Below are 23,698 nucleotides of genomic sequence, written 5' to 3'. Positions count from 1 at the left end.
ACGTGGTCAAGGGTTTGGGTGATTTAGCTAAACCTCGGTATGATGAGACCCTGCATCATGTCGAAGCTGTTGCCATCCGGATGCACGGACACCGTTTCACCGGACGGTTGCTTTTTGACCAGCAGAAATCCGTAGTCATCGATGCCAACGACCGTTCCCTGCAGTGATTCGCCGCCTGGTCCCAGCATGCTTACCTCCGCGTCCTGGTGCAACCAGTGGCGGTAGTACTCCTGCTGCAGGCTCTCCAATCCGCGACACTGCACCCGTTCGTACAGTTCCTCGAGCTTGTTGAACATCAGGGCAAACGTTTTCTCATACGACAGCAGCGCCAGCGCGGTGGAATGTTTCGTATTGTAGTGCGCAATAACGTCGTTCAGGCACACGGTCGGTTTGCTGTTGCTCAAGTTCAGCCCGACGCCAATGTTCACGATGGCCGTTTGGGCGTCGACTTGCGTGTTGAAGATGCTGCCACCGAGCTTCGCCGCACCGTACGCATAAATATCGTTCGGCCATTTCAGTCCCAGATCGAGGTGCTGCAAAAATCAAAAGAAAACGCACCAACGCACAATCGTTTTGAATCTTGAATGTCACCACCGGACGCATCATGGCTGTTCGCTTTTTCACCGGGCGCGCTTTCATCGCAATCAGTGACAGCTGTCATTTTGGTTTGGGATCGCGAGAAGTTTGACAGTGAAAAAATTCATTGATTTTTTCGGAACCCCGAACCCAGTGTCCAGCGCAGCGACGACGACGAAGACGAGGACAAACAAAAATCTCAATTTGCTTGGTGCGCACCCCGCGCCAGCGCCAACGAAAACTGATGGGCCAAGAAACGGCACGCCATTGAATCGTGACCCCGCACCATTCCCAGTCCGTCGGAGTGAGTCCCGTGTTGTGTGCAAAACCGACCGGTGGTGGTGGTGACCACAGCACCTTTTACCTTGGCCCCTTGCAAGCGCGGGTGAAAAACAGTGTGTTGTGTGGGGAGCAAGAGACTGGAGAGTGGCAGGGCATTGCAGCAACTTTGCCGTATTTTCCCCTCCCGGTCACATTCCTCATAACCTCGGATCCCAATTACTTAGTAGCTTTGCTTGGCCCTTACCCCTCGAGAACAGCACACGAACTGTGATGATTGGCAAGTCGAATGTCGTTTTGCGTAGCTCCGGCGCACCAATGCAAGCAGCGCAGAGTGTCCTGCGGAGATGAAGTGCTTCGATGGCGACAGTAGACGGCTGGCGACACTGAACGGACGGCATGCGTGTGTCGTCGTCGGTGCTGGGGACGGAACGACAGTTGCATTTCATTGGCCGCCGAGCCCGAGTCGTCCGCGTGTCTCTGCGTCGGACGCGCGTAGACTAGGACACTGTGTTTGGTCGCATTTGGCAGCGGCGGCGGTCCGCCATCTCCGCTAAGATGATGATGATGGCCAATAATAATTCCGGCGAGGCGAAGGGGGGCAGTAGCGCCGGGAACGCCCAACCGAACGAGGGAGGTGCCGGTGGCGGAGGTGATGAGTCTGGTAGTGACGGCGGCGGTGGTGGCGCTGGTGGCAGTGCCAACGCCAGCACCGGGGACAGTGAAGTGAATATACGGCGCGGTCTGGATGTGATACAGAGCATGATCGATATATCGGCCGACCGGCTCGAGGGACTGCGGACGCAGTGCGCGACCAGCGCCGAGCTGACGCAGCAGGAAATCCGCACGCTCGAGACGAAGCTCGTGAAGCTCTTCTCCGATCTGTTAATTACTAAATCGAAGCTCCCGGAGCGGTTGCCCGCCCGGGGTCTGCCCGCCACCGGGAACGAACTCAAGCAATGGCTCAGGGTCGTCGGTAAGTTCGCGTCGGGTTCACGTTGGTCGCGGTCGTCGTTTTGAGGCGCAGCTTTATCGTTTTGTTTTTCTACTTCCACCCAAAGGTCTGAGCTGTGCGTCACTCAACGCTGTGATACAACAGGTCAGCACGCTCGAGGGACTGCTGGAGAAGGACGACAAGGAGCTGCGGACAATCATGGGCAACAATGTGTACGTCCGGGAAGAGGAAATCAAGCGGTTGACGCGCGCCTCCGGCAACTTGAAGCGCTACCGAGAGCAGCTCGAGGCCGTGGCCGGCGGGCGCAAGGTGAATGCGGGTGACGCGATGCACGATCTCTTCTGGGACTCCTGGGACCGCCAACCGGCCTGCCATCGCACGTCGCCCCGCGTGAACCGCTCGTTGGCCGGGGCCAAGTGCAACAAGCCGAACGTTAGCTATCGCCACAACAACGGACCACCGACGGTCCCGATGGCGGCCGGCGGCGGAGAGTTTCACGCTGACCATCACCACATCACCAGCCCGCAGTCGGAGGAATCGATGGCCTCCCAGCATCATCATCACCATCAGCAGCACCACCACCAACAACACCACCACTACCACCAGCAGCAGCACCATGAACAGCTGCTCAATCCGCATCACACCATCTCCCCGGACGAAGCGTCGACCAGCGGCTGCACTCCCTCGCCATCGCCCCCGAACTCGCCCTCCAGCGTGATGCTGCACGGCAAGCAACAGCAGCAGCAGCAGCAGAACCGCAAGGGTTTTCCGACGACGCCACCGCCCAAGCGGAAACATCAGACCGCGCTGCTCACCTCTTCCTCGTCGTCCTCCGCTTCCTCGGCGTCCACGGTCACGGGGACTGCGACGGTCACCACAACGCAGTCGGCAGGGGCCGTCGCTGCTTGCGCCGGAGGCACCAATCCTGCGGATGCCGCTTCCGCTGCGGCACTAACCAAATCGAAATCCCACGAATCGCAGTTTGGCGGCGGCGGCGGCGGTGGTGCCGCTGGTGCCAACAACAATCACGCCGTCAACAACAACAACAACAACAACAATAATAACAACGGTAGCAGCGCTGGTCCGGGAGGAGGCAACAACAATCCGCTTTATCTCGTCAACAATAACAACAACATTCCAACGAACGTGGTACCGCTGGGGTCGAACCACGAAGCCGGAGGTCCGGTCGTCGTCAGCTCCGCAACGACGACGACCACGACAACCGGCAGCAACATTCTGAGCGAAGGTGCGGCACTGATGGCCGCCAATCAGCGGCCGATGGGCAACGGAAGTGCCGGCCAGCGGATGGGAACGTTCCCGCGCAGTCGGCTGCACACGGAACCGACCATCACGAGCAGCAACACTACGGGGTCCCCGTCCGGTGGCACCACCACGCAGCCGGATCATCTTCCCCAGCCGCAGCACCATCACCACCACCATCCCCACCACCATCATCATCTGCACCACGGGGCGCCGCATCATCACCCTCCGTCGTACCATCACCATCTGCAGCAGCAAGTAACAGGCGGCGGCCAGTCGGACGGTGGCGAGTACGGTGCCAGCGACGGGCCGCCGATCATCGGCAGCGTGCCGCCCAAGTCACCCTGCACACCGATCATCACGCGCGGCATGGGCCACATGATACAGCACCGGTTCACGAAGAAGTTCAAGGTCACCAAGAGCACGTGCGATCTCTGCAACAAGCAAATGTTCTTCGGCTACAAGTGCACCGAGTGCAAGTACCGGTGCCACCGGGACTGCATGCAGAACGTGCCACCGTCGTGCGGCCTGCCGCAGGAGTTCGTGGACGAGTTCAAGAAGTCGCTCCAATCCGACACGCTGCTCCCGACGAGCGTCTCGCCGAATATTGGCCGACCGCCTGGCGGAGGCACCATCCCCGGGGGCGGTGGCATGATGTACGTCGCGAATGCACGGGCCGGCACACTGGTGCGAGGCCCGATGCACGCGATTCACGCATGCGGTGGCCCGGACAGTAGCTCGGCCGGCTCGAGCTGCAACAGCTCGTCCCCCTCGAGCCCGGCTTTGCTCTCGCTGCCACCGCAAACGCCGGGCACTTCACGCCAGTTCAATTTTCCCGAGGTACCCAACGGCCAAGGGGTGCCCGGTGGGGGCATGATGGCGTCAACGATTTCGACCACGGGCGGCAGCTCATTGATAGCGAGCAGTGGAGGATGCAGCCTGGGCAGTGGCATCACGATCGAAACACATCCCATCGGGGGCTCTACCGGCGGTGGCAGCCACGCGGTGCGAAGTGTGGGCAGCAGCGGTTACGGTGGAGACAGCGGTGTTGGTGGTGCCATCGAGATCCCCACGCTGCAGTTCTCGGACATTCCCGATCGGGACGGGGCGTGCGTGTTGGGCGGCGAAACGGACAAGACGGGTTCAGCGAGTGCCACCAGCACCGACTCGTCCTCGGACCGCACCCCGATCCGGCTCGATTCGACCGAGGAGCGCGACCACGAGAGTAGCTGGCCGCGGCAGAACAGTCTGTCGCTCAAGGAGTGGGACATCCCGTACGACGATCTGCACCTGAAGGAGAAGATCGGCAACGGGCGGTTCGGCACGGTGCATCGGGCCCTCTGGCACGGCGACGTGGCCGTGAAGCTGCTCAAAGAGGACTACGTGGACAACGACCGGACGCTGGAGGCGTTCAAGCTCGAGGTCGCCACGTTCAAGAAGACGCGCCACGAAAACGTGGTGCTGTTCATGGGCGCCTGCATGCAGCCGCCCCGGCTCGCGATCGTCACCTCGCTGTGCAAGGGCAACACGCTCTTCACGCACATCCACCTGCGCAAGGACAAGTTCAACCTGAACCGCACCACCCTGGTGGCGCAACAGATCTCGCAGGGCATGGGCTACCTGCACGCGCGCGGCATCGTCCACAAGGACCTCAAGACGAAGAACATCTTCCTCGAGAACGGCAAGGTGATCATCACCGACTTTGGCCTCTTCAGTGCGACCAAGCTGCTGTACTGTGAGCTGGGGCTCGGCATTCCGAGTGGCTGGCTGTGCTACCTGGCGCCCGAGCTGATGTGCAACCTGACACCGTACCGGCCGGTCGAGGGCGACCTGCCGTTCTCGCGGGCCTCGGACATCTACGCGTTCGGCACCGTCTGGTACGAGCTGCTGTGCGGCGAGTTTCCCTTCAAGTCGCAGCCGGCCGAATCGATCATCTGGCAGGTGGGGCGCGGCATGAAGCAAACCCTCGCCAATCTGCAGGCTTCGCGCGACGTCAAGGACATTCTGATCAAGTGCTGGAACTACCATCTGGACGATAGGCCCGACTTTGCCAAACTGCTGAACCTACTCGAGCGACTCCCGAAGAAGCGGCTCGCCCGGTCCCCCTCGCATCCCGTGCAACTGTCGCGCTCGGCTGAATCCGTGTTCTAGAGTGGCGGCGGAGGGCGAAAGACCCCTACCCCCCTAAGTCCTGATAAGAAACACACCCCACACACAGACACACACTGTCCTTTCTCTGCGCGTTCCCCGTTTTCAGATTTTGCCGCGCACTTCCTAGCGGTCGATGCGTGGCGCAAAACAGTGTTTCCGCGATAGACTTTCGCACCCATTAAGGCGAAGATAGAAGGCAAATATAGTAAATATATGCAGCAGACGATTGGTGGAATGACCAGAGAGAGAGAGTGATAGGGGTCAGGGAAGAGCAGTGTCGAAAAAATGCTAGGAAAAAGGCAAATATGAGAAAAAACGAATGAAACAAACAACCAAACATGAGAACAAATTAATCACATCATTGGATCAGAGTTGTAATCTAAAATAGCTTCAAAGTTGAATAAAGTGTGACAAAAATAATGGAGCGCGTTGTGACTCATTGAAAGAACCGGATTCGGAAGGACAATTCAAACAGGGAACAACAGGGTTCAACAAGTTAACCAACCAGAGCAGAGAGACCAAACAACCCGAGAACCGTTTCGAACGACAATCGATGCTTCCTTCCCAACCGTAACCCAATCCCCGTTTGGCCATATTCTCGTTCTTGGCACTTACCTCATAACCCGGGATGGCGAGAATGGCCGAGACGATGGAAACGGCAACGAGATGCTGCACCATCGACAACCGCTGACCGAGCGGGCTGCTCATGGGAATGTGTAGTTGCAGGGAAAACATGGCACATCCGGGAGGGCTCAACCACTGCGGGTAGAGGAATTGCCCCAAAAAAAAGTGGATCAAGCAGCCGCCAACCCAGCCGGTTCCCTTTCGATCGTACGCACCTGATTGCTACTACGCCCTTTACCCTTGGTCTGATGCCGAGCGATAACGATGAAGCCGTGCGCCAGCGTCATGTTGGACACGATCGCCATCGAGGTGCTCATGATCGGTGCGTAAATTCCAATGCGACCAATTTTGTGTGTGGTCAAGTTCTGTAAAACCGTCAACAGCGCATTAGGTTTTGCACCGAGCCCGAGCGACCTTTACCCACCTCAAAGTAGTCTAAGGTGGAAAAGTCCTCCGGACAGTGGAAAATCATCACCGGTAGATGCGTTTCGGTCGCGGGTCCCGGAGCGCCATCACTTTTGCCACAGAACTGGAGCGTCAATTCCTGCGCCTGGATAACGTTTGGCCGGGCCATAGCGTCTTTCAATGCATCGAGCACCTCCACTTTGGCCTGCAAACGACAAAAAGGGGGGAAAAATCAGTAATCAATTGGTCCGTCTCATCGTGGATCGAACGAACTTCATGTTTTCCCAAGAAATAGGCATTCTTGTAACCGATGGCATCCTCTTTGCTGGACTGCTTCAGCTTGAGCCCGATTCGTCCTCCGAGGAGGTCGCTCAGAATTGCGTAGCGTAACTCGTTCGAGCTTTGCAGCGTGTCGTCAGGCTGATCGATGCTCGTTTGAACCGACGATGGGTCCAGCTCCAAATGAATCTGGAACGTGACAAACCATTAGTTTTCCCATTAGGTTAAGGCGGGTTGCGTTGCGCACAAACCTGCGAAAAGATTGCTCTTCCACCGGTTTTACGATTGTGTGTCTCCAAAATGCTGGGCGTGTTCCAGGTTTCTTCTTGCGCCAGAATTTCCACGGCGAGCGAGTGCTCCTTCCCGGACACGTCTTTTACATCGACGAAACTACGGTGGGCCAAACATGAGGAAACGAATGAGCAACTGTCTCCACGCACACTCACAATGTGTGCACTGCGATCGATTTTACTTACGATAAGGGCTGCAGTGTGCCGGGTTCATCGGTTTCCAGGGAAAACTGCTTCTTAGCAGGCGACAGTTGGTAGCAGAATATGTGATGGAGCATCTTGATTTGTTTCCATTTGCGGTAAGAGAAGCTCACAAGCTCTCGCTCGCGTATCTGTAAAGCGCAACGAATTGTATTATCATCGTAATTCTTTTGAAAAATCACTTTTTGGTGTCCTGCTGCTGGCTTCAGCGTTTACCTCGGCTGTTTTCGAATCTGGCAGTATACTATCGAGCAAGTCGGAGCACAAACTGAACACGATACCGCCGTGAAGAAAATAGTCTAGCAACACTTTCCGTACCGCCACGTCGAGTGTTCCGGCCACGATGATCAGTTTGGTGGTCTGCTGCCAACAGTTGGCCAGTGTTTGGGCGGTACTTATCGGGTAGATGGTATAGGTATTCGGTTCCAGCAGATTGTTCAGTGTTGCGATGACGTACTCCATCGTCGAGCTGCTATCCGAGTGCACCAGTATATTCGGTGGTTTGGGCGCAACACCGGCCGGACCATCACCCAAACGCAACCGATTTGAAGGAAACGAGCTTTTGCGCAACGTCCGCCCCTTCGGTTTATCTCGCGACGCGCTGGCAGTATGTTTTGCGGCCAACCCGCAAGCAGATTGACTAATTGGCAGGGGTTGAACTACACTTTTCAGCTCTCCATTTGCTACACTCGGTGGTTCTACATTCACGGTGGAGGTTTTGGCCTCTTCAGTTTCTTTCGTTTCAGACAATTCTTTGGTGGCTCCATTTGTTGGCGAAACTGGCGAAAACGCTTTGGTTTCTAAACTACACGCCGGTTGAGTCGGTGCCGCTGCAACAGTGGCTTCAGGTTTCGCTTCGAAACTCAGCTCTTCCGGTGGCGATTGAATATAGTCTCCATTTTTAACCTCGGTGTGAACGGTGGTTTGACTGTCTTCGGACGAGGCACTACTGTCGCGCTCGAGGGACGACACTATTCCGTCCGTCAGATCCAGCTGCGATCGGTTGCGCGAATTGCTACCGCTAGAGAGTAGATCCGTTCTACTTTGACTAGAAACTACCGTACCATTACCGGCCACTTCGAGTGAAATCTGAAAATGGTAAAAACTGTCTTATCTTCCGCCGTCGTCGGTCGGTGGGAACCACCCATGAGCTTACCTTGATGTCATTCGATGAAATGATGTCCGGTTGCATGGCAACCGTGGCATGACTGGATTGCCACGGTTCGTGCTGAAGAACAGGTAGCTGCGTTAACGCCGAAAGCCACTCGTCTGCGTAGCGTGCTTTCAGTAGCTGTTGGAACATGTTTTGGTTCCACTGTCGTTCCAGTTCCTCGAATGGCATTGGCTCAGCGATGGTTTCGATAGCTAACACAAAACATAGGATGATTAGTTGGGTATCAGCTCGAGCTAACAACCTCCTTAAATACTCACTTTCCAGCTGCACAAGTTTCAATCGTCCACCGATTAAGTGGAAGCGACTGTGGCCGAACGTTGCCACGATCAGTTGGAACAGCCGTGACGTGTTCACTTCCAGCAACAGCTCCAAACCACGCGATGTGCGATTCCACGCCAAAAACTGTCCAAACCGGCTTAGCATAACGAGATCGTCGTCACTTTGCGCCGTCGATTCGTTCGTTGTTTCTAGCGTGAGATGAAGTGGCATAGAATCATCACTGGACGTGTCCGTGGCCAGATCCAGACAGCTGTAGGAAGCCTGCAACGCCTGGACACGCTGCGGAATGCTTAGCCAGTTTGAGAGGTCTATCCGCTGGGCGGGATACACCAGACAGCCTCGCTGATCGGGACGATACCATATACACGAGGACACGTTTGCGGACAGTGAGCTTTCGGGCGAATCAAGACCCTCAGCAGTAGCACCTTTGAAGCGTGGCCGAGGGGCAAAACATAAAAAAGCACAAATAAGTTGAACGATTAGCGGGCAATCCCGGCGAGCGCACAGAGCGTTCGTTTCGACTATTACCACAACTGGATGTAGTGTAAAAGCTGACAGCGTAGCGATCGGTCAGTATTTTCCTGAGATTATTTCTTATCGTTCTAAACTTAAGCGATGTGCGGATGGTCATGGCGAGATACATGAGTGTAAGCAACATAGTGGACACGCGCGGGTATGATTATTAGTAGGTGAGTGAAATTGCAGGCAGGGCACAAGGGAGAGTTGCGATCGAAACTAGTGACGGGGCTGTTGCAGAGCTGTTAAGCACCGTTAGTGAAGCACATGCGGAATGCACAGTGGTTATATCGTCGTTAGATCGTTATTGCTACTCGATGGGTTACTAGAAATGGTGTAAAAGGGTATCACACTAGTATCTTTCCTACTAGAGTATTCGCCAAGGCTCTATCAGTCCACGGTGCGCCCGTTCCACTCGCAAACGATGATACTACGGATTGTTTACATCTCGTGACAGACTTGCCAGCTGTCAGAAAACAACCAAAGTGTAGCGTTTTTCCTTGCAGAGCTCAAGGCCTATTGCGTCTCGAAAACATGGAAAAACGACTGCGACGGTTGAAAGCCGGACGAACCACCGAATACCTTAATTAAATTTATTTCCATCATGTTTTCAACAAATGCTCGAGATATGTATATATATATATATATACAGAAACATAGAAGGAAGAATTGTAAATGTTTTTTGGTGTTCACTTTGTCCGCCATTATTTATTCTCTCTTGTACGCCGGGTCCATTGATTTTACAGTGCTAAAAACAGTGCTTTGAATTATTGCTTTTTATTGAAACGAACAAATAATAATAATAATGTAATCATCGTAATAAGTTTATATTCAAGAACCCTAATAATTTAAGGCAAAATACCAATAATAAAGTTTCATTAGATACAGCGATCTACAAAAGGAGAATTACTTTAGCTGAGGATTCGATCGGTCGGTGCGCGAACATAAATAACTACTGTACTGCCGTACCTTTTGCTGCTATTTAAACACAACTAAACTTTACACCGTCTTCACTAGAGAAACAGTTTTGGCAATGAAGTCGATATTTTCTAACGCGTACATCTATACCATTGGTGCCGTCCCCGAGCTTGACGTGACAAACGCAGCATTTGAAGCATTCGATGTGGTAGAACAACCCGAGACTTTCGATTGCCATGGCCGCACCTTTGCCTGCAAACGAGCAAACAGAACAAACAAAGTTACGTAACTGGCTCCAGGAACGTGGCCGGTTGCACATGAAGTCCGTCTTGGGGGGCTGGGCACGTACCGAGCTCTATTCGGCAATGGGAGCATTCCTTTTTTCCACTCACGCTCAGCACCTTGTCGGTGGCGTTGGAGTACTGCTGTTGCTGCTGCGAAGCGGGCGGAAGAACCGGTGCTGGTGGCGGCTGATGATGGTGATGGGGCGGCAGCGGTTGCGGTTGGTTGTGATGCTGATGATGGTGGTGATGCTTCATCGAGTTGATCATTGCCAGATCCGAGTCCTCGGACAAGTTGCTGCGAAGAGAACGGACCCCATTCAGCCGTGAAACCATGCTAAAAGCGAACCCAAAACTTACTCCGAGTGTTCGGAACTGCCGGCATTCAGCTTCTGCACTCGCTGCGTTATTGCGTCGATTACAAACTTTGGCAATGGCCGCTTGGCCGCATTCTTCTGATGTTGCTCGATGCGCCTCTGCTCCGCCTCTTGCACCAACCAGTGCTGGCCGTACAGGGTGGTGGTGGTGCTGTTGGCGTTACCGGCATTACCGCCCTGCCCCCGATTCACCATCGCCAGCGTCGGATGGTAAGCATTCTGTTTGTTATCTAAAAGGCCAAACCGAAACGATTCATAATTGGTGAGCTTCGCGACGGGTTTCGCTACGCTCCCTACCTTTGGGATGTTGCTCAAGCATATTACTGTACAGTCGCGTGCGGTCACCGCCGGGCACCTGGAAACCTGCGCCACCAGCGTGTGCCGCCACCGTGTGTCGATGGTGGTGATGTTCGGGGAAACCGTTCAGCATGGGCCTCGGAGCCACCACGGGACGTCTGTCGGGAACGGGGTGTCGATCCGTCACAGTTGGCCAACCACCATCGAAGCTCGCGCCCGAATTGGTCGAAAACTCTTCACCGTACGACGAGAGCGAAGAAGGATGCGACGAGGACGCGGCGACCTGCGACAGGTTGGGCATCGATTCCCGGTGCAACGACCCCATCTCGTACGATGCAACGTCGTCCAGGAACGGCGTGTCGAAGGATGCATAAGCATTGACATTCTGCAACGATCGACTGTCGATCGCTGGCATCGAGGCTCGGTGATGATGGTTATGATGGTGGTGGTGATGATGGTGAGGAAGGTGCTGGTGGTGATGGGTGTTATAGAACGGTTGTTGTGGCTGGTGTGGCGGTTGGTGCTGCTGCTGTTGTTGCTGCGATTCGGACAACCGTGAGGAGTCAGTTTTTGTTAGCTTCTCGTAGAAAATTTGTTTATCTCTTCGCCGCTGCAATTCTTCCTGTTCGATCTGTAACAGCTCCCGCTCGACGCTGACTATTTCCTGGAAGCAGTAACAGACGTGGGCCATTAGGAGGATTTTGTTGCATGTGAAAGCTCCCACCGTACCTCATGATCTCTAGCATCGTACAGTGGATGATGGTGGACCGATGGTTGCGTTTCAATCCGATTACTGTACACCAACAGTTCCTGCTGCTCTTGGTCCTGCTGATGATCCTTTTCTGTGAGAAGCTCGGCTTGCTTCTTGCTCTGCTGGCGCTGCACTTGCTGCACCACTTCGTAGCTCTCCAGACTTCTCCACTGTTCATCGCCCGAAAGCTGCCGATAGTCTTCTCGCCCAACGGGTTTGTCGCCGCCGTTTTGTTGTTGTTCGTACAAGGTCGTGTTCTTGCCATTGGTTGCGCCATGGTCGAGATGGCTTTCATTATCGCCATTCGAATGCACTGCTGCCGCCAGGGCATTTTTCTGCACCCAGCTTGCGACCGTTCCGGCGGTTGAGTGCCGTGGAGGCGGCTCTTGTTCGGGTTCGTCGTCCACCGGCGGTGGTGGCGGTTTCTCTTTCGGTGGTGACAATTTGGACTTCGGTAACGACGACAAAAGTATCAGATCATCGTTGAATTCTGCAATCGGTGGTTCTGCGTAGTCGGTGGGCAGACTGACAACAGTTAACGGTGGTACCAGACACTCTGTGAGTTGCCGATCCGCTGCTGTTACGTCCCTCGGTGAAGGAAGCCGTTCTCCGGTTACGGGAAGTACCGGATCATCGTCGACCAGCGCGTCGTATTCATTTAGCTCGCTGTCCATCTCTTCAAACGCTACATCCAATGCATTTTCAAGAAGCTGAAAGTAGTAAATTGCGACGGTTAACAGTAAGGTATGCCAACGAGCACGGGTCTATGGCAAAGGGCCCACAACAGACCATTCCTAAAGTTCCTAGGACCAGGTAGTACGTGTGCACTGATTCTTAATCCTGCGCGTCACGACCTACACGAATGTCTTCCGCATGCCGCTTAGCACAGTACACGCGTTAACGATCATTTTGTCCGCGGGTCGTTCGACGACGACGACGAAATGGTAATGGCAATGATGGGCTACCGGGGAAGTAGGATGTAACTTACAATATAGCTCGCGGTTACTACACTCTAGGCGCTATCATTTAAATGGACGATGCGCGTTTTGCCTCCTTCATCAAGACGTGTGTGGAAAGAGATAAAAAGTGAGAAGAAACACCAATCGGTCATGTAGTAAACGTTATCTTTTGCCAAGCAACGCCTGTACCGTACGTCCAATGGACAACGTTCAGCAGCCCACATGCAACGGTGCCAAATAAAAACAAAACACTCGACACCCGCGAAGGGAAACTCATAACTCAAGGCACTTAATGGGCGAGAAGCGGCTCTTGAGTAATAAAACGAAAATTCTTGGCAAAAGCAAACGAAAGGAATGCACCCATCATTAGTAAGACGGGCAAACGCAATGCAAAACGAAAAAAACAACAACAACACACTCAAACACTCATCGCATGAGTAACACAACAAAATGCCACACGAAAATGATGATCCCTTGCCAAGCCGAAAAATGAAACTAATAACGATGCAAAAATAGTCATGCATTCCACGACAACGCGGCGGCACCGAGCGTCAGGACGAAAATATAACACACGCCAACCTGTTGCGTGGCGGCGCCGAAAGACTAAACAAAATTGGCATTCGTGGGGAAGGGCAGGGCAGTGATCTTACCTGGCCATCGCCACACTCGGTGTCGGAGAATTCGCTCGCCGAATCCAGGGTCGTTACCGAGCGGACCGGACTTTTGCCCACCTCCGCCAGCAGCTGCGACAGCATCTCGTTGTCGTCCGCCTGCGAGACGACCGAGCTGCGGGATAAATCTGTCGACTGAATGCCGCTGTCCTCGTAGCAATCGCCGCCGTTATTCCGCTTCAAATGCTCCAACGTCAACTCGTACCGCTCCTTTCCCCCGATATTGAGCCCTGCTGCGCTCGCTGTCGCTGCGGCTTCCAGTACCTTGGCACTGACCCCCACGTTCGATTCCGAGCGACTCTTAACAACCGTGGTCACGGCACCACTATTGCTGCGACTGCGACCCACAGCTTCCGGTTGTAGCTCATCGTTCGCCTCACTTGACCGGTACCGCTCGAAGATCGCTCGCCGTTCCTTAATGCTGCCACCGGCAGCGAGCCAGTCCGACGACGACCCGTTCGGTGCCGGTTCATCGGAGGTGGATGATTGCGTCTCGTACCGTTCCTCATGGCCATTTCCAGCGGACACGGGGGGTTTTGTCGCCGGGGCATCCTGTGCGCAGGACAGCTGCTGGAGCTGGAGCTGCTCAAACAGTCGGCGCCGTTCTATCACATTCACCTTTGGAGTTTCTTCTGGCTTTCGCTGCTCCTCGACTGAATCGAACCCTGCCGTCTCTTCGACGTGCCCACCAACGTGGTCCTGTGGCGCCAATCCTTCGTCGCGCACACTCGATTTTTCTATATTGATCGTCTCATTGTAGATCGTATTGCTTTCGATCGTCCCAGCCACGATGTCGGTGATCTCGTTTGACCCCTTACCGGCGACCACTATCGAGGTCCTGCTACTGAGGGAAAACTTGGATTTGTAATTTTCAATGGCCAAAGAAAATTCGTTCATTTCGGGCACTTCCGGTGACTCAATGATCAGCTCGGGCGTTTTCGAGCCGCCGTCGGCTTGCTTCGACGAACAGCAGCTGCTGGTATCGTCCGTGGCCCGTTCGTCGGTCGAGTCATCCTAGTAGGCGACACACGGTCAGTGCAAGTGTTTTTCGAAATAAACAGAAATGTGTCCCAAGTCAGCCTACCTTGTACTGTTCTTTCCCGGCATCCCGGCCATCCTGCGGGTCGTCACTGAAGCTGCCGGCGTCCTCGTCGTCCTCGGCGCCGGGCAAAATGAATCGCCTTCGGGATCCACTTTGGGAACGAAAGGCGAAAAACAAAACAACGTCAACATTTATTCCAACCAACTAAAGCCATCATCATCATCCGGATCATCATCCGGAGCACAGCTACCTATTTTCCAGCATTTCCGAAAACGTTTTCGATTTCTTGCGGCCCCGGCACACTTCCTCCTGCTCGATCTTCTTGGCCTCGGTTATCTTGTCGATGATGTGCTCTACCCGTTTCCTGCGCGACGACTTCCAGTTGTCCAGATTGCACTGCCACTCCTCGGCGTCCTCGACCACCACCTCGCGTTGCGTTTTCAGCTCCAGCTTGCGCTCGGTCGACGGTTTGGCCTTGTTCAGATCGTACAATTTGGCCGGTTTAATCTGCACGAACTGTAGCGGATCGTAGGCCGGTTTCGGCGGTGCGGCCCGCGTTACGCGGCTCTTTTTGATAAACTCATCCATCTCCGTGGTGGCGGCGGTGTTGTTGCTGGACGGTGTCGTCGCCATCTGCCGATTGACCCAGGGGGAAAAAAGTGAAACGCACCGGAAGTGATCCGCGGGGCGAATCGGGGGGGTTGGTGATTAATTTTAGCTTCCCGCATATTTACTAGCCGAATTTAGTATCCTCCCGTCGTCGTCGGCCCCCGGTCGGTCATTCTCACGTCGATCGTCATTCAACCGCAGTCGGATCAGTCGGATCGGTTGGATCATTGCGTAACGTGGTTCCCCGATTCGGAGCGCTTCTTGTGACACCGGCGGTGCGGCCAAACAAAAGCCAACCGGGCGCCATGAATTTTGCCCGAACCCACGATCAACAAACGATCGTCGTCGCCGTCGTGGTTGCCTCCCCTTCCATGGAAAGCTAAATATTTATAAAAGCGCATTTTCTTTGCGCCATTAAACTTCCGCCTACGGCCGCGGCGACACCCACCACCCAAAGGAGAGTGGCGACAATCGGAGCCGAACGCAAAAGAAATCGCCATCAGAACCGGAACATGTGGTGCGCGGTGTTTTAAAAAAATGTAATAATTACAGAATTACTATCTTTATTGGCCGGCGGCGGCGGTCCCGTGATTCTTGTTCGATCACAAAAAGCACTCAAACGAAATGAGGCAAAAACGGGCGGCCCAGCAGCGGCGTATCAGAGTAGGCGCACACACAGAGATTGGCATTGAAGTTCCACCCAGATAGTAGACTCGCGCGCGCGCGCGCGTGGTACGAAGAAAATATAACAATCTACTGATTTAATGATTGCTTTTCAAACAAGCGCCTGGCCGCGCTCGTGCGCCCATTTATTGGCGCGAAATGAAAACAAAACTCCCGTCTACCGGTGGGGGCCCTACAGATTGATTGCCTGCCGCCGGTGTGAGAAACGCAAAGCAGCCGTCGCGACGCCTTGTAGTAGGCCGCGCGACTTTGGGACGTAGTACACCCGAGCAGACGTGTTTTTTCGCTTACTAAATGCGATTCTGCTGCGCCCCTTTCGACGGCCAAGAGGTCCGCCGCCGATTAGTTTCGTTTCCTCTTCTCGTTGTCGAACGCGTCGGGGCGTTAAATGCCTGGGAAGTCGCAGCAGCAGCAGGCAGAGAGCGACGAAGGCGTTCGAAGCGCGATGCGTGGAGGGCAGCAAAATAGTACCGTTATGCGAAGAGCAGAATCGTCCCCCCGTTCGTCCCCGTTTCTAAGCAACCGTTGTCTATGAAACGCGCGCGCGAGCGAAGGCACGGTACAACAAAAAAAAGGTTAAGAAACAAAAACGCACCGAAAGTTGGGGCCGCGATTAATCTTTCACGACGAACATTTTCACAACATTCTCACAACAATCAATTTGGAAGCAGAGGGCAAGAAAGACACTAATCACAGCAATAACACCACCGAAAACCCTCACCACCACGCACGGTGGGCACGTCTGGGATCGCTGTTTTCTCGAAATGCCCAAAGCAGCCGCCGTCCACCGCGTTAATTTGGCCTTTAGACCGCGGGCGGGCGGGAGGGTCGACGTCGTTGTCGTGTCGCCTTCGCTGGGAGTTCCATGGACGGTGCCAGGCGCTGTCTCGAGTTTCGTGTGACAAACGCGCAAAGCTACGTAAGCTACGGCGAAGGGGGGCGCGCCGAGAGAGAGAGCAGTTTTGATCCCATTCCTATCTCCTGTGCCGCACCACCGCCCGACCACCCCTTTCTTCGCTGCCTCGCGAGCGGATCCACAACCGTTCCTTTTCCACCGTTAACCAACCTGTTGTCCAGCCCTCTGCGCGCTCATCTAATTCATCATTTGCAGCGTACCTGAGAGTGCCCCGTTTCGATGGAGTGAAAGAGCCGGAAGATGGAGAAAATGGCCTAATCCGACACTATCACGTCACTGTGGGCCTTGCCAGGGCGGTGCAGTGCGCGCACTAGTTGCACTGCCGCGCCGCCACACTCCACGTACTCCGTTCGCGTTACGTTACACCACCTGTTTTTGGACAACTCGGCCGCCGCCGCGCCCGCTGCCCTGCCCTTCCCTTCCCTGCCTGCTGTTGCTGGTCACGGCGGACGGCAACGACGCGGCTCTCCGTGTGTACTACTCTGATAATGGGCGCGTGCGGTGCTCGCAAAACATTAGACCCACGGTCCCGCTCGGCGACGATAAAACCCATGCGAAACGGGCGGTGCTGCCCGCAACGCAACGCACCGCAACACAAAACGATTTATTTACAGCCGCGGTTTCCACCTCCGGTGCGCGAATGGCCCAGGCGGAACCAGCCAGCAGCAGCAGGCCCCGCGGCGGTTGAAATAAAAAAGCCCGTAAATTAAATAAAAGAAATGAAATGGAAAAAATACGGCCAAAAGCGCACAGTGCGCACATTTTCGTCGAATTCCAGCCCGCGGACACACCGCAGAGCAGGAGCTTCTCAGTATGCGTATGCAGCGCCTACTATTGTTTGCTGGACCCCGCACCCGCCTACTACCTATTGTGTCGTGTGCGTGTCCGTTGGCGTACGTTCTGCATTACCCTAAAAAGCAAACAAACCGTGCACGATCGCGGTGGCTGCGCTGGCTGCTGCGCCTGATGCGCCCGTTGTTGCTGCTCAAGTGGCCAACGTCACCGTTCTTCCTGCAGTGGCTGATCGGCGGACGAAAGGCAATGGACCACCACTGCTGCTGACATTCGCCACACTGTCGTAACACTCTCTCTAAATGCGCAACTTCCGTCACTTCAGGCGACACACGGAGTTTGGTTCGATTTTTGGTCAATCCCGGCCCTGCCCGGCCTCATCGATTTCTATTTATATTGCCGTCGATGCGTAGAGAAAACACACACACACACAAAGGGGGGGTGCAATGGAATGAAACCAAAAAACATACGAAAAACAAGCCTCGTTGCACCGCGCACTGCACGTTTTAATTGTTGTTGTTGTTGCTGGTGGCACACTGTTGCACCTCCGCCGCACTCACGAACCGTGAATCGGTGGACGTTGCACGAGACACGCACATCACGCTCTCGGTAGCACCGTAATTTGGCCCCCCGAGCGGGGACACAGTACGAGGAACGGCCGCGACGATGACGACGACTAACGGAACAGCGACGACGACGAATCTCCGGTAACCCTTTCTCCGGCGGCGCTGGCTGCGCGATGGAATGTTTGTTGTTTGTTTCTTATGATTATTATAGACTTTGAGCTGCAATAGCTTAAGCTGTTAATTAACATTCGTCTCTCTCTGGGTGCAATGGAATGAAACCAAAAAACATACGGAAAACAATGCACCGCACACTGCACGTTTTAATTGTTGTGGCACACACGCACGCACGAACCGTGAATGACGTTGAATCGAGCGTCAGGTTCGAAAATGCAAAGTCAGGTTTGCGAAGTTCGGGATTTTCGTAGGTTGACTCGGGTTTTTGTTGTCCTTTTCTTTCCTTTCGACTGTGGCGCTTCCTCTCTCTCTCCGGTGGAATGTTGAACGCCAGTGCTGCCAGACACACTCACTACACCTGATGCTGACAGGTGAGATGGTTTTCTCACGTGAGAAGGTGACTAGATTGGTGCCAGCAGGAGTTTTCAAATTTCATATTCATATTCATATTTCATTTTCATATTTTAGTAATCTAGTTATCCATGACTACGTGTGTTTGCACATCTTCTTTAAACATGTTAACAAATTTCGCAAAAAGTTTGCATCTTTGCATTTAGTTTAGGGGGGAGAGAGAGAGAGGTTTTGGCATTTTAAAATGTGTGTAAGTTATGCGATTTATAACGTAGGTTTTTTGAGTTTTGTTTTTTTCGCTTTAAGATTATCGATTTTTCGAATTTGGCCGTCGCGTTTCTCGTGCCGAACGATTGAGCATGTTTAGATTTGGTTGTTCTCTGTGTGTCTCCATTAACAGCTAACAGTGATAAAACTTACTTCGCCCGTCTAGGACTAGGTCTACGTTTGGTAGACTTTAGGCTAACAGCTACTGTTCTGTGGGGGGCCACCATCAACTGGTGGCCCGAGTAAACGGAAGAGGTTCCGATCAGTTTTGTCACGTATCAAAAAAGGAAGTCCGCGGGTATACCACACAAAAATGGCAGTTTAAACAACACATTGGAATCAGCTAACGTTCACAGTCTCTTGGAAACAGGAAACAAGTATCAAATCGACCTAATCGAATATAGCACCTGATGCACAAATGCATCACCCACTGACCACTCAGCTACTGTCTGTGCAACACAAACCTGCGCACAAAACTTGCTCTAATGTACCGTTAAGTCAATTGAAAACAATAAAATGATTGTACAACACACCCGCCTGACCTGGGTCCTATTCTCTCGGTAAACTGCCTCTACAGCCCTTACGGAACAACCTTGATGCGGGGCGTTTAAAGTGTATACATACTTATCTAACGAATGTAAATCATTACCTGTTTGCGAACGGACACACGTACGTGAAATTGGAGCACTTTCTACCGGGACTCTCCCCGTTCGCGAGGAGAGGTTAACGGTCAAAGTTTTCACTACCACACAACACATCATTAGGCGCAATTTGGAGACCGGTGGGGTGGATGGATACGGTTCCGACCCTTTCTATTCGAGCATTAACTTTCCGATTCCCTTCCTGTGGACTTTTCCTGTCGGCCGCCTTAAACTATCAAGTGGGACACATCGGTGGCGTACGTTGGCATGTAGCGTGGCGGAGGTTTGTTCGAGTTGTTGTTCTTGCGATTAACGATATACTCCTGATCCTTTGTCCAGGCCCGTTCCGGTGTGCGCGGCAGTGGTGGCAGTATGGGATAGCGCGATTTTTCACAGTTCTGGCTGACCGACTTCGATACCGAGTTTAGCCCCACGTTGTACTGGCGCTGCATGGCCATGGAAGCGCGCAGGGTTTTCCTTTTCTGGAAAAACGAAATGACCGTCAGAGCAGTGCACGGGAGCACCGAATCGCAGCGAGACACTAACCTCTATTGTGCCACGCCATTTGTCGGCCGCGTGACGAGCGATTTCCATTTTTTTCTGCTTCTTAATCTGGTGCTTTTTGTAGATCACCTCGATGATAATCAGCCCGATGCCACCGACGATTCCGGCGCCGACCAGTATAAACACACCGGCCATATTCTTGAGTCCGAGCGTGTTGGGTGTCTTCTCAAACTGCTCGCACTGCTGCACATTACCGTGAAAGATCCATTCCTTATCCAACGACTCCATAAAACCGCTCTCGTGGAAGTCCAGTATCGCCAGCGTGACGGCATCGGTCCACGGTGACCCTTTCTGCAGTCCAATTCCGTAACCGCTGCGACCAAACAGCTCGCCGGCCGTAACGAGCTCACAATCCTTGGACGCTTCATACTCCAGCCGGGACGAGTCCCAGATGAAGGCCATGAGTTTACTGCAAAAAACAAACGAACCGATTAGCACCCACGTGGCCTAAGCTCGATCGCTGGTCATTCGCGTACCTATCCTTTACATCCTGGATGGCCTGCTCGGCGGTTTCGTAGTTGTTCGCCTCCATCGTTCGATACATATTGGACAGTTCCACCTGCCGCCGGAAGTACATATCGACCGAGGAACCCTTCACCGTGGCGCAGGTCAAATTTTCCATCGTATTACGCAGTCGGGCATCGTTGATACCGGTCAGCTTAGTTTTGGGACGCTCCAGCACGAGGAAGGCCGCCAGATTGGCAGTGTACGAAGCGACGATGATCATCGCAAAGCCAGCCCACACCATTCCTGTGTTTTTCGTAAGAGAAATGATATAATTTTGTGACCTGCAAAAAAACATTATCTGATACTCACCTAAAACACGCGCCGAGAAGCTCCTTGGGGTGCCCTCCCCGATTCCACTGTTCAGAAGCACACCCCAGGCGAACCAAATGGCCGAACTAAGGTTCAACGCGTCCTCCTCCGTGCCATCGTTCCCGCCGTGCAGCTTGAAGCGTCCGAAGGGCGAGAAACGGTCCAACAGGTACAGCACCAGCGCCACTACGTGCACCGAGACCATCACCAGGATCCACAGGGTGTTGCTGAACGGTTGCAAGAACGACACGAGGGTACTGGAGCGTGACGGTTTCTTCTCCAGGATCGTGATGCCCTGGTACTTGAATGGCTTCGAGAACTCGATAAACTCGGCCCGCTCCGGGTTGATCGTGAGAGGCGCAACGATCAGATCGGCCCGTTCCACCACGAGCTCACCGATCAGCCCGTTCCATTCCTTCTTCACCGTAGTACCGATGACGGTCGTATGATTCTTCAGCTGATAGTGCCCGAACTGGCCATCGGGCGAAAGGGCTAGATCGTAGGTGAAGTTGATGCGCTGGGCGAGAGCCTTCAGCAGATCGATACAGTATCCTTTGCAGCAGTACTCTTGCTCTGTAAAAAAACACGCATTAACAAACGAAGCCAATGCAAGGGGACAACACACATGGAACCTACCATTTCCATTTGTAATGTTGAAATGAGGACACACCACCTCATCGTCCGCACAGTCGATCTCGTCGTCGAGCAGCTTGCGAGCGTATACGAAAGGTTTCTCTTCGATCGTAAGCACTTTCAGATGGGTCGGTATCATGATGCCTTCCGGTTTCTTGCCCGTATTGCCCGGCCAGGTGATGCTACTGTCGTTAATCTTCAAACGCATCTTTCGCTTCTCCTAAAGGTTCAGACGAGATTCAAATAAAAATTAGTGGGGCGGTGGGTCAAACATATCTACTTCAAGTTGTAGAGTGACTCTACTCACCGAATCGTAATGGAAACTGCCAACCTTTACGAAGGAATGGTTCTCGTGCACATTGATCACGTCGTACTCGGCGTACACACGGTCACCGTTGTCGTCGAACGCTACTTGGCCCGTCTGCCCGCGAATGTTGCGCGTCTTCAGGTACCCAAACAAGCGTTTACCTAGAGAAGGAGAGAAACGATGCTACTATACTGTGTCCCCCATCCAACGGTTCCGCGATCCGCCGACTACTCACCCGATTCCCAAATGGCACCCGAATCGTCGCAATCCTTTGGCGCTTCGGTTATGGTTTCGTTCACCGTCATCTCCTTGATGGCGGATGCCAGAATGTAGATAGCATCCTGTTTCGACGACAAAATGTGGTCCATTTAGCAAACTAAAGCCGGCACCGACATGGCCTCCGCCGGTTGTTGATTACCTTGATGTGATCGGTTTCGTTTTCTGCATTGTTCAGCTTCAGTCCGATAATTCCGATCGGGGTGTTGTTGGCACTGAGCGCCTGCTCGGTCACGATCCAGATGTGCCCATAGTCGGTCATGTTGTGGATGGCAGCGTCGCGGAATATAACGTGCGCGTCCTCTTGGCTGCAAGGTGGAAAAAATGGAATGGAAAACCACCGCGGATCGGCATCGGCAAGGGCCGTATCGGCCGTACCTTGCGTATACTAGGTAGACACGTGATTGAGCCGTCTTCATGTCCATCAGGTACGAGCTAAAGCTATCCAGCTTCGGTTCGAATTCGACGATCGACTCAACCGTCGCCCGCACATCGACATCGTCGTAGTTGGTTTGTGAGGTGGTCTGAAAGCGACCCAGCATGGCCCGTCCGTCCGTGTCGGAACTGTGTATGATTATAACCTAACAAAGAAGCCACGCGTGTAAATTGCAAAATGGATCGTCCGAGCAAACATTGGCACGTTACCTTCGTGTAGCCAAAGTGACTCAAAATTTCTAACCACACGTCCGCCTGATGGTAGAACGGCGGAACGGTCCGCAGGAACGACACGTGAATGTTTTTATCGGAAAACGCAGCATCTCGGGATGAGATTCCGATCACCGGGATCTGGTAGAAGCCACTCGTGTAGCTAACCGCTGCCGGAGAGAGATCTCCCGTTGGCTCGTGCGATACTACCACGGCATATACCTGGCGCAGTAAGAAACGAGAGAAAATGTAGACAAATCGGGATGCAAATAATATTTGCAACGTACTACGCTTCACTTACCCTGCGCGAGATCAAATGTTTACAAACATTGAGTGCCGTTTTGATGGGATTTTTATCGATCCGAATCGTCTTGTCGTAATAGGTCGTCCCGCGGGGCACGTACTGTTGGTCAAAGTTCAGATGCTGCCAGCAGGAACGAGGGAAACGACGGAGAAAGTCAAAAACCTGATGCGCCACACCGCGGCAGCGACCCGGGGCCAAAGAACCGGATCTCCGCCCTGCGGTTAGATAACACTTACGGCAATGACGGTGGCGAAGTGAGATTCACTTTCGTTATTGCTCAGCACACCGCCGATGTTGTAGTACGAAGGATTCTCGCTGCCGGTCGGTTTCTGGGCCAGCAGCGCCTGCGGTACCACGAGGCTCATGAGCAGCAAACAGGAAAGAGGTAGCATTCGGACGAACTTCTTCATGGTGTCTGTGGAACCTTTAGGCCTTCGGGACTACTTGGGTACACACCCTTCAAAAGCTTTTTTTTTCTTCCTCTTCTCGTGCAGGTGCACACAAAAGCTACAGATCTTTAAGAAAAGGACCACACCCGCTTAACGCCGCCGCAACAAAACTCCCTTCCACGCTGCTCTCAACGAGTTAACGTTCCATCGAGGGGCCAGGATTTTGCACAGACGGCACCGGACGGAGTGCGTAGAAATTGATTGGAAAATGGAGAACGTTCACTACATTTTCTGCACCACCAAAACTGAGACACACGTCCACCGAGGGCGCTGTCAAACACGGGTCCTGTGGAATCCTTCACGTGCCCTCGCCCCGACTGGAGCGGTCGAGTCGTACGGCGCATGACACGAGGACGAGGACACCAACAGCTGATTGGCGAGTGGTGTAAAGTCTGAGAAAGTGAATTCTGAGTCCGTCC

At 53.6% G+C, this 23,698-nt stretch overlaps 4 protein-coding genes across 4 annotated transcripts; 1 reads left to right on the top strand and 3 right to left on the bottom strand.

Annotated features, from left to right (window-relative positions):
• LOC128274624 (biotin--protein ligase) lies at positions 1–9,131 on the bottom strand. The gene is made up of 11 exons (XM_053012871.1): positions 9,008–9,131; positions 8,452–8,898; positions 8,177–8,385; positions 7,237–8,109; positions 7,006–7,151; positions 6,781–6,919; positions 6,524–6,718; positions 6,270–6,455; positions 6,061–6,210; positions 5,837–5,980; positions 1–533 (listed from the first exon to the last, which is right to left on the bottom strand). The coding sequence occupies exons 1-11, from the start codon at positions 9,129–9,131 to the stop codon at positions 24–26; spliced, it is 3,123 nt and encodes a 1,040-aa protein (XP_052868831.1). The 3' UTR covers positions 1–23.
• Positions 771–5,248, top strand: LOC128274622 (kinase suppressor of Ras 1). Its single transcript, XM_053012870.1, has 2 exons — positions 771–1,831; positions 1,917–5,248. Exons 1-2 carry the CDS (start codon positions 1,414–1,416, stop codon positions 5,219–5,221), a joined length of 3,723 nt encoding a protein of 1,240 aa, XP_052868830.1. The 5' UTR covers positions 771–1,413; the 3' UTR covers positions 5,222–5,248.
• A 562-nt stretch (positions 9,132–9,693) lies between the features above and the next one.
• On the bottom strand, positions 9,694–17,980 carry LOC128271255 (uncharacterized). The gene is made up of 9 exons (XM_053008702.1): positions 17,422–17,980; positions 14,536–14,918; positions 14,328–14,436; positions 13,223–14,257; positions 11,592–12,323; positions 10,863–11,526; positions 10,549–10,795; positions 10,257–10,486; positions 9,694–10,159 (listed from the first exon to the last, which is right to left on the bottom strand). Exons 2-9 carry the CDS (start codon positions 14,916–14,918, stop codon positions 9,972–9,974), a joined length of 3,588 nt encoding a protein of 1,195 aa, XP_052864662.1. The 5' UTR covers positions 17,422–17,980; the 3' UTR covers positions 9,694–9,971.
• A 614-nt stretch (positions 17,981–18,594) lies between these two features.
• Positions 18,595–23,240, bottom strand: LOC128269901 (glutamate [NMDA] receptor subunit 1). The gene is made up of 12 exons (XM_053007304.1): positions 23,067–23,240; positions 22,828–22,950; positions 22,527–22,748; positions 22,260–22,462; positions 22,024–22,189; positions 21,841–21,946; positions 21,606–21,766; positions 21,302–21,518; positions 20,666–21,238; positions 20,326–20,599; positions 19,832–20,258; positions 18,595–19,767 (listed from the first exon to the last, which is right to left on the bottom strand). Exons 1-12 carry the CDS (start codon positions 23,238–23,240, stop codon positions 19,513–19,515), a joined length of 2,901 nt encoding a protein of 966 aa, XP_052863264.1. The 3' UTR covers positions 18,595–19,512.
• Positions 23,241–23,698: the final 458 nt, after the last annotated feature.

The sequence above is a fragment of the Anopheles cruzii genome, chromosome 3 (assembly GCF_943734635.1).
Source record: "Anopheles cruzii chromosome 3, idAnoCruzAS_RS32_06, whole genome shotgun sequence".
NCBI lineage: Eukaryota > Metazoa > Arthropoda > Insecta > Diptera > Culicidae > Anopheles > Anopheles cruzii.
This window is presented reverse-complemented; position numbering and strand designations above follow the sequence as displayed.